The following is a 13,194-nucleotide window of genomic DNA, read 5'->3' on the forward strand; positions in this document are numbered from 1 at the left end:
TTGCAGAGAAAGAAAATTCATATGTATTTTATAAGTCTTAAATTGGGAACATTGATCCCAGTTTCACCAGTTCATGCAGGTGAAGCACAGAGGCACTGAAGTTTTGGTGTCTGGTTGTGGCAGAACAGGATGAAAAGGCCCCAGTCTGAGAGCCCATGTGGCACTGAACTGTGGAGGGACATTTATGATTTATGTCCTTAACAACTGTAGTTGTGTAAGCAAGCCAAGTATTTCCTCTCATTGTTTTTTTCCCCTGTGTATTTTTAAAACCAGGTAGAGGTAACAGCTTTTGCAATTTCTGTAGCTCAGCTATCCCTTATACCACTTATCTTAATTGCACACAAGATGGCACCTTAAAGTAACCAGGCAGTAAAAGACCTGAACCCTCTCCTCAGAAGCAGTTTATGGTTCTGAGTGCTAAAACCTGACATGGAATGTGAGAACTTGAGAAGCTTCTGATGAAACTGCTCCAAGAACCACCTGTTTCTGGAAGTGCTCGATGAGCTGGGTGGAAATGCTGAAGCTTTGTGTTTGCAGATGATGAAAGCCATGAACAAATCCAACGAGCACGTGCTGGCAGGGGGGGCGTGTTTCAACGAGAAGGCAGACTCACATCTGGTGTGTGTGCAGAACGACGACGGCAACTACCAGACACAGGCCATCAGCATCCACAACCAGCCCAGGAAAGGTGAGGGGAGCCCTGGCTCGGCTGCTCTGCACGGCTGCTTGGCCCCTGTGTGGCTGCCCCAGCTTTGTGGATTGGCTACAGCTGAGTTTGGCTGGGTTTCACCCAGTTTTTGTTAGAGAAAATCAGTCTGACCACTGGCATCCCTGACTGGGCAGCTTTGTGCTGGAAGTGGCTTAGGCAACACTTCTCCATGAATAATGAGAGCTGGCTTTGGCATTATGGGATGTGCAGGTGGGGTTGCCTGAGCTTGACCTACACTATGTGAAAGAAAGACTAGATTCAGTAGGACAGAAAGTTAAATAGGAATAACCAACCACAGCAGCATTGTAATAATGCATCTTCAAGCAACTTCTCATTTTCACCTTAATTAGACCATCTAATTTCCAGGGTATATTTTTGTTACACTAGGCTGAAGGGCTGCAGCAGCTGTGTGCTGAGAATTTAAATGTTGTGTGTTTGGGGACATTTCTGGCAAAGACATTTATACAGTCTCCAAATGTGAACAAGACAGAGGCTGATTTGGAGGTTTGCAAGTATCACTAATGACTCTAGCAGGTGTACTGGCATGGAATGCCACTTGGGACTGAAGGTCTTGTCTGACTTCTGTTAACTTCACCTATGGAACAAGAAGAGGGACTTCCAGAAGGAATTTCATAATGCTTAGTAGTAACTGAAGATAATTTTCCTTTGAGTCAAGTGGCTTTGAGCTGTGGCCTTGCTGGTGGGTTGGTGTTAGTGTGATCCATGAACAGCTCACTCACAATCTGTCACCTGTATGGGAACCTTTAGAAGTTAATTGTGTACTTGGTTGCCCAAAATTAGTAATTCTGGAACTCCGAGGTGTGTAGGGCATGGAGAGGGAGATGCATTAACTTAGACAAAGTTAATGAGAGTGACAAACATTAACTTAGACAAAAACTGTTGTCCAGTTTAGAAAATAACTGGGTGATTTGCCTTTGCATATCCAGGCTTGTGATGTGCAATACAGGCACCATAATTCCAAGCAGCATTAGTCCTTATTCAGGGTAATCACCTCTGGCTGATAGAGCTGATATCTGATTCTTGGGTAAGGCATTTATTCCACAGAATGACTAAATCTCTCGTGTTGTTGTTGTTGTTGTTGCAGTGACTGGTGCCAGCTTCTTTGTGTTCAGCGGAGCTTCCATAATTCCAAGCAGCATTAGTCCTTATTCAGGGTAATCACCTCTGGCTGATAGAGCTGATATCTGATTCTTGGGTAAGGCATTGCTTTGACAAAAGCCTCACTAAATCTCTCCTGTTGTTGTTGTTGTTGTTGCAGTGACTGGTGCCAGCTTCTTTGTGTTCAGCGGAGCTTTAAAATCCTCTTCAGGCTACCTTGCCAAATCCAGTATAGTGGAAGGTAAGAACTGAATTGCTTCCTTAAAGCACACTTCTCTCTTTGCCCAGCTCAGCTCTGCAGCTAAAAGGGCTCTCTCTGCTCACATGCCTTGGGCCTTGGCGTCTTGCTGCTGCTTCAGCTTTATCCTACTTCTAAGCAAAAACCACCCAGTTCCCTTTAACAAGGAGGAATTTGTGCAGATGCTGCAATACAGGTTTCAAGAAAATGAGGGTAAGATATGAAATACTTGGCTTGGGAGCCTGTGATCGATTCACTGGTTTGGGTTGAATGAGGAAATTGTGAGCCTAAGAAATACAGAATGTGTAATCCACCAACCAGCAGAGGAAGCCCTGCTAAACCTCCTCTGCTACCAAACAGCTCTGGAGTGTGCTGGGGTATGAATGTGCATTGTTTATGTGCTTGTATGTGGGCAGAGAGAACGTGACAGGTTGAGAGCACCGAGCTGGTCCCTCTCGGATTTGGTTTGTTGTGTCACAGAAGGAGCTGCCCTGGGGTGCTCTGGCTGGAAGCTGTTAGTGCCTGCTAGCTGAGCTGCACAGCTGTGCAGTCGGGTCCCTGCACCTGTGACAGTGCAGGCTGCTGCCCTCGGTGGTGAGGGATGCCAGGTGCCCGCAGGCGAGCAGGAGCTCCTCGTGCTGCAGCAGCTCCAGGCTCGCAGCTCTGAGTGTGTGGCCATGGCTGGGGTCCCTGGGCAGCCCCCTGCCACCAGAGCTTGCAGGTCCTTGTGCCCTTTCCTGTGTCTAATTGGGGGGTAGGGTAAGACAGAGGCACGGGGGGGGGTCTCTACATGGGGAAGTGTTTCAATCCTGTTATTTTTGCTGTAACTGAGATTGAGCCAAAGTGGTGCTGGGTTAATGGCTGGACTGGATGATCCTGGAGGTCTTTTCAACCTTAATTCTGTGAATCCAAATTCTGTCTCTTTGCCACTGTCAGGCAAGCACTGACTTCTCAACCACTGTCACTGCTGGAGTGCTGCTTCCAGAGCCAACAGAGGAGATGGCTCAATGGAGCAGTGTCATGTGGGGTTTCTGAGGGTGGCCTAGAGCAGGTGTCAGGTTGTGAGGCAAACTCACAGAGACTTTGCTACAGCTGACTTCACCTGGGAGCTGCCCTTCTCTTACTGTTGTGTTTTCCCTCATCAGCACTCAGCAGGTTTGCAGTTTAGGAAGGTGACTGTTCAGAAGTGGGTTTATGGAGCACTGCTGCCCATGGTGCTTAAAATGAACATTTAACCTCTGTTGCAAACAGATGAAGGATGTTTGTTTTTTCTGTATAGGCTCTGTTTGGCATGGCTTATCTTGGCTAATGAGGATTTCTTGGTTCCCTAGATGGAGTGATGGTCCAGATAACTGCTGAGAACATGGACTCTTTGAGACAGGCCTTGAGAGAGATGAAAGACTTCACCATCACCTGTGGCAAAGTAGATGCTGAAGACCCTCAGGAACACGTTCACATTCAGTGGGTAGAAGATGATAAAAATTTTAATAAGGGGTAAGTAGAGGAGCACTTGACTGTTGGTGCCTGTTAAAATTTTTAATTGATCTTGTAAGGCACATGAGTCTTCCAATCAATAGGAATTAAAAGTCTGCACTTCTGTTTTGAGTGATAAGATGCAATTAATTGTAATGAAAATGGAATTGAGATACTAGAGCTTTGGGGCATCAATTTAGAATATTGGCAATGCTATGGATTTTTTTTGGCATTGCCAATATCCAGTTATTGAAAACCACGAATCTGTCTCCAACTCTCCTTGCTGAACCCTGCACATTGTGGTCACTTTGCACTGTTGGTGCTTAGTTTGCATTAAGTAGAGCTGGAAACAAAACTGCTGAACATCAACAGTATATTTGGACACTTAATAGTGAAGCCAAAAGGAAGGTGGATTTGTCAGCTGAAGTATTTATGACAGTAAAGTGCTGTTGTGATGGATTCCATATTTCAGGACTCAGCACCTAGAAAGAAGGATATTTCTGTAGTTTCAGGCTCTCCAGATCAATATTGGGTTCTGCAGTCTAGTCCTGGGCTGTCTAAGTTGTGTTTCAGGTATTGATGGCCTACACAGAGTTTACAAATGAGCAAAAATTCAACCTGTATGAAACACCTCATTACTCTGTCAGAACCTTACAGGATCTCAGCTCTGCTGCAAAGCTTTGTGGGAAACCTTCAGGAAGGTCCTTGTGCACCTGCATTGCGCATGTGACCCCTTTCAGGAACTGCCCTTGGACTCCAAGGTCCTTCTCTTCTGCAGAGGGCTCTGTCCAGCTCAGGTCTTGTGCTGAGTCAGAGCTCACCCTCCTCCCTCCCTTTTGCAGCGTTGTGAGCCCTATTGATGGCAAATCCATGGAATCCATAACCAGTGTGAAGATATTCCACGGCTCCGAGTACAAGGCCAACGGGAAGGTCATCCGCTGGACGGAGGTGGGTCCATCAGCCCGGCACTGCAGCCAGGGCTGGGCCAGCTGCTCCCCCAGTCACCACAGGGAAGCAGCACGTGCTTCCCACGAGGCTGTGGTGCCTTTCCTGCCTGCACAGGGGGGCATCCTGCGGGATAAAACATCCTCCCCCTGACACAGCCACAGCCCGCGCTGCGCCAGCCACCGCTGCTCACATCGGGCTGTTCAGCATGGGGGGAACCACAACAACACTGCCTGCCTTACACACAGAAGTTGGTTTCATTTGCCTTTGTGTTAAAAACTGCCTTTCTACATGGAGACAAATCTTCATATAAATTGTTTTTCAGAAATGTTATTTCAAGCCACTTTCTCTTAAATGTTGCATGTTAAAGTGTTGTGGCATAAATCACACTGAAACTGCTTGCATGGCTGATGGTGCCTGTGACTCTGCTAGCACACAAATGCTGGTGTCAAAATATTTCTTTAAGTGTTTCGCTGCCTGCTGAGGAGGAACCAGGTTCCTTACTCTGCAGCTTAGCCCCTGTGTGCCCTTTTTTCCCAGCTCACTTGGGCTCAACAGAAACAAGTTCAGTGACAAAAATACCAGAGATTTTCGGGTTTGTATTAAAAGTATAATTTTTCTGAATTTAACATCTTTTTAAAAGCAGGTTTTTATTAAAACCATGTGCAATACATAGTGAATTTCCGTAGCAAGGCTTTTGATCAGATCTAAGAGGTTTCAGAGGACTATTTAAACTTAAATCTTTCTTTTGAAGTTTTATTTTTTCCTCCCTAAGGTGACTTGTCTTTAGGGGTTTTTGCTGGGCTTCCCTGAACAGTTACTTCTTAAGTCTTCATTTGTAGAAGTTTAAATGACATCTGACCTGAATTTTCTAGAAAAACCAAGTGTTGTGTCTTGTGTTGACTCTTCCCTTCAGGTGTTTTTCCTAGAAAATGATGAGCAACACAATGGTCTGAGTGACCCAGCTGATCACAGCAGACTGACTGAGAATGTGGCAAAAGCTTTCTGTCTGGCTCTGTGTCCTCATCTGAAGCTGCTGAAAGAAGATGGAATGACTAAGCTGGGTCTGCGTGTTACACTGGACTCAGATCAAGTAAGTTTTCAACAGTCTGAGTTTAACTGGGGGATTGTTCTCTTGTTCATTCCTCAGCATGGGAATACACCACGTAAACCAAGAGCGTTCTGAGGCAATATCAGATGCTAGTCAGGTGCTGCTGGCTGTTGTTTGGTGTTTTGGGACATCTGTTAGATCCAAGGCCCAGCCTGAACTAACAGAGGCTTGACCCCCATGTGGCACAAGCAGCGCCTGTTCTGTGCTCAGAGACTCTTAATTGGCCTTTTTGCCAGCAAGTACTGCTGTGTGAGCATCCTGCTCATCCCAAGGAGCTGCTTTGAGAAAACAGGAGAAAAAGCTTCCTTTTGCTCAGGCAGCCACTGGGAACACAAAGAAATACAAAGACATGTGGAAAAGCTGCTTTAGCGCCTGCTCGATCCAGTTCAAGTTCCTGACTTCCCTGGGAGACACCACAGCTCCTCCTCCCTTCCTGCCCCCTGACTCACAGCCTCGTGTCCTGTTCTTAAAACCCACTCTTTGTATTTTTTAGGTTGGTTATCAAGCTGGGAGCAATGGACAGCCACTGCCCTCTCAATACATGAATGACCTGGACAGTGCCTTAGTGCCAGTGATTCATGGAGGGGCCTGTCAGTTGAGTGAGGGGCCAGTCATAATGGAGCTCATCTTTTATATTCTGGAAAACATCTCATAAGAGGACTTCATTTTCTGTTCAGACCTGTTCCAGCAGCAGTTGTATCTGAATCATTTGCACTTTAAAACTGGAAAATTAAGCTTTTGTTAACACTATTGGGGAAGGGGGGGAGGGGGGTGGGACAGTTGTTCCATAATTCTAAATCTTCTATGCATTGTCAACAACCAGAGGATCAGGGCAGCTTCTATACTACAACATGGCTATGCTATCCTTGCAGCTAATCCACTTCTGTTATTGTTTAGAAAAATGCTCATGTTTAAAGACTTACAGTCATGTACTCTAAATGCTCAAAGGGTGCAAAGATCACTGGGGCGTAAATAAAAAGTGAAATTCCAACCTTGTACTGTCTGTAGATGGACATGTAAGAAACAATCAAGACCTCCATTCTGACCTCATCCTAATGCCATTTGTGGTTATTCTATAGACATTAAAAAGTAACGTTTACATTGTTTTGACCAGATTATTGGTTGAAATAAGTTTGGAGAAGCCCTTGAGATACAGGGAAAGATTCCCTAGCCATAACCCTGTTTGTCTGTGCATGCAGAGGAGCAGGACAGACATTTCTCTGCAGTTGTGTGTGTGTAATAGGCTAGTTTCCTTTTCTCCTCTATTTACCACAAAAGTCTGTCACTTTGGGCAGGTTTCTGTGATCTCCTACAACAACTCTGCTATTCTGTACCTTGTTTACAAATCTCTCTGAAGCAGAGGAAAGATCAGCCCTAAAGTGCAGTTCCATCTTGTTCCTTGTCCCCAGTAGGTCCTGCTTTTGAGAGGCAAGTCCCAGCCAGGGCAGCTCTGTCCCTTCCCTGCTGTTCGCTGTAGTGTAACGCCAGTGTCACATAACCCAAGCCAGCTTGTACTTCATATTGCAGCCCCATGTCCAAGCTTACCTGTGATATCAGTGTAGAGTGGCTGTTCCTGCATGTTCTGCTGAAAAAGGCTTTGTGGTCAGTTCTGAACATGTGCACTCGGCCCAGTGCTCTTGGTCTCACCTGAGAGGGCTTTGGTAAGGAGTGCAGCTGCTCCTGTCTGCCAGGGCATTAAGAAGCTGGAATTGAGCATCAGCCAGAGGAAATGTGGTTCCATGTTCTTACTGTCTCCATGGAAAGCTGCTAACCAGTGGCAAGAGCTGTAAGCAGGAGAAGGGGTTTGGTTTGTTTAGCCAGTCATGCAAAGCAACTCTCTTGAGTCCCTCCCAGGAAGAGGGGTGAAGGTTTCTCCTTCTGTCTGGAACTAATTAATTTGGGATGAGAGGCGCTAATTAATGCTGAACATTTGTGGTGTCATACACTCCCTACTGCCGTCCATTCTGGGGGAAGCTGTGACACAGTAACACCAGTGGCCTTGCAAAGAGAAAGAGAATTGCCAGGCCACTGTGAGACTGAGGCTCTGGTTTTTAAACAAATCAACACCATTGGCTGGGTAAGGGAAAGGTACCTGCACAGGGTGATGTACTTTATGGAAAGGCAGCCCAGTGTCTGCACAGAGTGCACTTGGGAATAAATGGCTGCTGCTTTTCAAAAAACAAAAGTATGAAAACTCCAACGTTCCAAATCACAGCTGGCACCACCCAGCCCTTAGAGAAGGCAGTCCAGGGAACTGGGGCCAACTCCACAAACAAAAGCTGGCCAGCAAGAGGGAGCACACTACCACACTTTAAAGGGTGTCAGATCCAAGTGAAGCCTTACCTCTGGCATTTGGGAGAGAGAGGGTGACTTTAGTAGAGCTCATTTAGTGGTTCCTGCTGGCCAAAGCAGGAGCTGTGACCCAGCCCCTGCTCCTGCTGAGCTGCCTGTGCAGCCCAGCTGGACTGAGGCCACTTGATCCCTTCTGCACCTTGGTTCTGCACACTGGGACACAGCTCGGCACCACACGGTGTAGGCACAGTTCCACAGCTGGAAGAGCATTCCAGAAACCTGGTAATAATCTTCCTCTAGAGCCTGCACTCCAGCTTTGCCACAGCAGCAGCTTTCCAGTTACTTTAGTTGCATTGTTAAGCTTAATAATGCAGTAAAAGAGGTGAAAAATGTTTATTTTCTCTTCCTTTGCCCCAGAAGTCTTTTAGGTTTGGATTTTGTTTGTGCAAAACACTATCAACTGGTGACTGACATGTCTGCTTCAACCATAGCCTTTGAAATGACCTTAATTACCATGTTGTTAAGAAATGAGTACTTGTTTAGAAAAAAAATGTACTTTTAAAATTCAGTTAGTTAACACTGCAAAAAACTGCATATTATATTTTTATTTTCAACATGTAGTTTTGTATATTAAATTTATTGAAATTAAAAACTAAACACTGTATTGTCTTCATCTGCTCAGGAAGACAGAGGCAGAGCTGCTGACCTGTCTGGACTCTGTTCTGTCTCCCAACCTGCCCATCCCTGGCACAGGCACATCCTCCCCTTGGAGATCCCTGGTTTCTGTTAGCTCACAGAGATTTAAAAACACAAAGATTTAGTACCCTTTCTTGTATGCTGCTGATCAAAAAGCATTCCTGAAAATAAGCCACTATCCAGTTTTCTTAAAGGACAAAATGAGACTATTTTCCCCATCACCTGGAAGAATTGTAAACGCCTATTTTTGTAAAAATACAAGGAACATTTGGGAAGCAGCAGAGTCTAGTGTACTTTCTTCTTTTCAAATTAAAACCCCAACACCGTAAAGGATGAAGGCACAGTACCCTTCTGTGCTGGACAGGCAGTGCAGCAAGCTGGGAGCCAGAACAAAAACAGGTTTGTAAACACCAACCTGCTGGGGGCCCTGGGGCCTTTCCTGCAGAAAGGGACAGCCCCTGGAACCTCATGTGCCAAGGGTGGGCACAGAGGAGGGACCGGCACCCCTGAACTGCTGCCTGAGAGCTCTCCTCTGATTTAGGAAACAAAAAAAGACCCCAACCCAAACAGGTGTGGATAGGAGAGGACAGACACAGCAGTAGCAGACTGTTCACTGAACCACGCCGGCTGCTCAGACACCTGGGAATAGGAATTCTGGTGAAAGTCTTACCTGTGACTTAACCAAAAAGCTCTGGCACTGCCTCAGGGAATTTTTAATGGGCTAAACCTTTCCCACAGCACTCTGCATAGTTAATGTAACATTCATCCTGGTGCTACATCAGTAGTCCCACATTAAGGCAATTCTGTCTATTTCGGGTAGACCGGCCCCAAGCCCTGCAGCAGCGCATTCCCAGAGCCTCCCGTTTGCCTTGGAGTTATTAATAAGCACTATGGCTGTTATCAAAATAGACATTAGGTTCAGTAGTGCATTCGTTTAACATCTTTGGTGCTTGCAGCTTAGCAGCATCTTCCTGCCTTCGCTCAGCCCACGACTTCCAACATTCCCACGGATCTGGGGAAAACAACACAAACAAACCCATCAGAATTCCTTGCTGCAGTACAGAACAGATGTTCACAGTTCAAGGAGACATTATATGGAAAATGCTGACACCAAGGTTCTGGATGGTCAACGAGGAAAATCAATGGAGCAAAACTATTAAGCTGCAGTGATGGAAAGTGCTTGGGCACGAGGCCAAGTTGTTATTTCAGGTACGGGCATCAAACATGTCCCTCAGCCTGACTGGAGCTCACAGGACCTCCTGACCTCCTTGGCTGGGAGGAAACCACTAAAACAGGCCCTTTGACAGCCAAACTGTGACTCCTGTATTGAAATGAGACCTCAGTCTCTACAATCTGACACCATTTACCACTCCTTTGCTTCCAAACAGGTGATGTCATTCCAAAGCTGATGAATATTTGCTTAACTGCCATTTAGAAATGTAAAATGAAACCATATGCTAAGGAAGAGGGAGCACAGAAGCTTCAGGAGATCAAGCAAAGGAAGATGGATTACTTATCACTTACTTTTTAAATAATATTCTTAGTAAAGGTGACAGCAGGAGCTGTCCCTGTATCTCAAATGATTGTGAAACAGCATCTTTGAGATACAGACTAATCAGAGATTCTGTAACCTCATTTATGAAATTATGTCAATTCCCCACCACAATATAAAGAGGAATGCTGCTGAAGCCAGAGCAGTGTAATGAGGTCAATGCCAACAAAAGACATTGTTCAAGCAGAGTTTCCCTCTAGCCCTGTCAAGTCCTGCCCAGACCACCTCTGGACACAGTGCTCATACCTCAGACAGAACTAACGCTCAAGGACCAGCCAATTTTCTGTAACTGTTTGAAGATCTTGACCACTGAGGGGCTCCCTGAGTCTCACTTTTACCTCCAGTTTCCCTCCAGTGGGCTTTCTGCCATCAAAAATCTGAAATAACCACCAAAAGAAGAACAGTTAGAACAAATAGGGAATACAATGTTAAACCATAGAGCCTCAGGCAACTGTGACTGCATTTGCCTGTGGCCCAAGCGTGACAGAGATCCCTGCAGGTGACTGCAGTGCTGGGAGTGTCACAGCCAAGCACTTCCTTGGACTGGAGCTCAGCAGAGCAGGTGCCCCACAACCCAGGCAGGTTATCAAATTCACCTAATACAAAACTTGACTCCAGTCACGTTTATGTGATCCAGATACTCATTTCCCCTTTGGGAACTCTGAGCAGAAGAACACACCTCATCCAAAAAACCTACCTCGATGATCTCTCTAACTTCACATTCTGATTCCAGCTTGTCCAGCTTCAAGTGTGCTGTCCCCACGTGTTTGTCACTTCTGAAAAAGGATCTGCACCAAAGAAGTGAAGGGGTAAAGATTGTCAGAACGTTAAAGAGAAAACAAGCCCAGAGGTCATCACTATTTGCTCCATCCCCACATCCAGAGAGGGCTGGTCAGGACATGCTCCTGGAACCCTGCACACCACAGTGCCACAGGCAAACCCTTAAAAACCAGACTACCAGGAACAAGATAAGAAAGTACTAATTTGTTAATTATTCTTTTGCAATCAAGGTAAAGATGAGGACAAAAGTGAAGAAAAAACAGCCAACTAAATCAGCACTTGGAGTGGCAGCAGCTTCTGTGCCTGTCCAGGGTGACAGGGAAGGAGGTCCAGTGGCCAGGACAGGGCCATCCTCTGCTTGGGGCTGTTTAACAGAACAGGCAGAAGGAATTCCCAAGGAAGTTGCATCTCCCAGCAAAACAAACATTTCACAGGCACCTGTTGCTTTTGGCAAGCTACTTTTAGGAAAACATCACATGAATCATTCTGTTTTGTCTTGATAAATCAAAACAATTTCAGTAAATAAGAACATTTCAGCTATTGTTTGGATTCACCTACATACTGGTAGTTTTAACAGTCAAAAACTGTAATTTTAGGTTTTCCAGTACGCTGGAATTAAACACAGAAGCAGTTTTATCCTGTGAGGAAAACAAGCAACTTCTTGCTGTAGTCACTTGTGTTGAACAGTTTAATCAGCAGTAAGTCAGTCTTTACCTGAACAGAGCCAGGTGTTACAGCTCTTACCCAGAAAAACTCCTCCAAAAGGCAACAGCCAAGACTAAACCACCCTAATTCCACAGAAGTGTTCAGCTCAAACACAGCAGTTCTTTGCCTGCATCCCTGGACCAGTCTCCAAAAGGTTTGATAAACAACTAAACTCTAGAGAGTCTGGAGTAAAAAAAGATAACTTGGCCACACCTGCTGTGTTTTCTTGGAAATTTTCCAAGATTCCAGATTTCTTTTTTTTACCCACTCTATTTCAGAAAAAACAAGCAACCAGACCAACAAACATAAAAACCCCATCCCCCACAACCCCAAAACATCCACCCTTCTTCTTCCTATTATCATTAAGGGATACTAAGATACTATCAAGTAAGACTTGACATATGCAATGGAAACTCAAAGGTTGTTCATGAAGCCTCATGATCACATCATTGGTGGCACAGGAGACTGAGACTCTCAATCAGAGAGGCCACAGCAGACTCACAGAATCATTTAGGAAAGTTCAGAGTTTCTTAGCTCACATGTTGGAATATTTCCTTCCCCAGGACTTTAAAATGAAAGGTTATGTAATCGTACTGCAGCATGTGGGGCACTTTGCTCATAAACTTCAGAGAATCAGCAATTCTTGCTGCATTTTTTAAAGCATTTTTCCATTTTATAACTCAAGAAACAAAGACTGATTCATCCCTGCTCAGTTCCAGGAGGCTGCTGTGAAGACTGAGAACTTGCTCTAGGCTATGGCTTCAGAAACAGCTCTGGGGAAATTCCCTTTCATCTTCAGAAGCTTTTAGGAGAGGCTCAAGAAGAGACTTCTCCTTTGGAAAAATACATTGCTGAGTTTTTACTTGAAAGTGTTGTTAAACTGAAGTTTAATATATATGACCTGAAACAAGTCTCCTTTGCTCACTGAGCAAAAATAATTCTTGGGAGATGGTCAAGGAGCTATCAGAGACCCCAAAGCTACAACATCCACCCAAGCATTTCTGAAAGTATTATTCATTTGTAGTCTTAGAAAGGACAAGGAGCAGACAGTCTTAAGGAAAGAGCCTGGATCACTTCATCCTCTCCTTTCTCCCACGCTGGGAAAAAGTGATAAAAACCCCATTTTAAATAAATGTAAACACTTCACAGCTCTGTGCAAAAGAGGGGGGATCTTGAACACAGAGCAGTCAGGATTGACAGAAAAAAAAAAAAAAGAAAATCAACTTTTGCTTCAACAGAGATGCCAATGGATGATCTGGAATAAAGCAGTGGGACTTCAGGTCACAAGCTGAAACATCTGCAACTTGAAAACCATCTCAGAAAACCTATGGACAATTTCTGCATGGCCCAGTAATAGCAACAAGGAATAGGACAAGCTGGGTTTTGTATGGTGGCTCTTTATCTGGCATCCCATCACAGTCTTGGATCACAACCAACCCAGGGATGAGGGAACACAGGCCACTCCTGTTCTGAATAAGTCAGTTATGAGCCTGGACTGAGGATGATCCCCCTGAACATTGTTCATGTTCATCTGGTGATCCTGCTCTCTGAGATGAGGGGAGTCTCTCTCAAGG

General features: G+C 45.2%; 2 protein-coding genes across 6 annotated transcripts in view; one reads left to right on the forward strand and one right to left on the reverse strand.

Moving 5' to 3' along the window:
• ZFYVE9 (zinc finger FYVE-type containing 9) overlaps window positions 1-6,584 on the forward strand; it is a 55,575-nt gene extending 48,991 nt beyond the window's left edge. For all 5 annotated transcript variants that reach the window (XM_041482999.1, XM_041482998.1, XM_041483001.1 and 2 more), the window contains 6 exons: window positions 538-688; window positions 1,989-2,069; window positions 3,398-3,560; window positions 4,382-4,487; window positions 5,401-5,577; window positions 6,089-6,584. In XM_041482999.1, the coding sequence (XP_041338933.1) occupies window positions 538-688; window positions 1,989-2,069; window positions 3,398-3,560; window positions 4,382-4,487; window positions 5,401-5,577; window positions 6,089-6,250 (840 nt within the window). In that variant the 3' untranslated portion in view covers window positions 6,251-6,584. The remainder of the gene's footprint in view (window positions 1-537; window positions 689-1,988; window positions 2,070-3,397; window positions 3,561-4,381; window positions 4,488-5,400; window positions 5,578-6,088) is intronic.
• A 1,896-nt stretch (window positions 6,585-8,480) lies between these two features.
• The window catches only part of CC2D1B (coiled-coil and C2 domain containing 1B), a 28,355-nt gene continuing 23,641 nt past the window's right edge, over window positions 8,481-13,194 (reverse strand). Inside the window, exons 23-25 of the mRNA XM_041483003.1 lie at window positions 10,833-10,923; window positions 10,382-10,512; window positions 8,481-9,595 (exon numbers count right to left, since the gene is read on the reverse strand). Coding sequence (XP_041338937.1) covers window positions 10,393-10,512; window positions 10,833-10,923 — 211 coding nt within the window. The 3' untranslated portion in view covers window positions 8,481-9,595; window positions 10,382-10,392. The remainder of the gene's footprint in view (window positions 9,596-10,381; window positions 10,513-10,832; window positions 10,924-13,194) is intronic.

The sequence above is a fragment of the Pyrgilauda ruficollis genome, unplaced genomic scaffold, assembly GCF_017590135.1.
Source record: "Pyrgilauda ruficollis isolate IOZ18807 unplaced genomic scaffold, ASM1759013v1 scaffold6, whole genome shotgun sequence".
In the NCBI taxonomy this organism is placed as follows: Eukaryota; Metazoa; Chordata; class Aves; order Passeriformes; family Passeridae; genus Pyrgilauda; species Pyrgilauda ruficollis.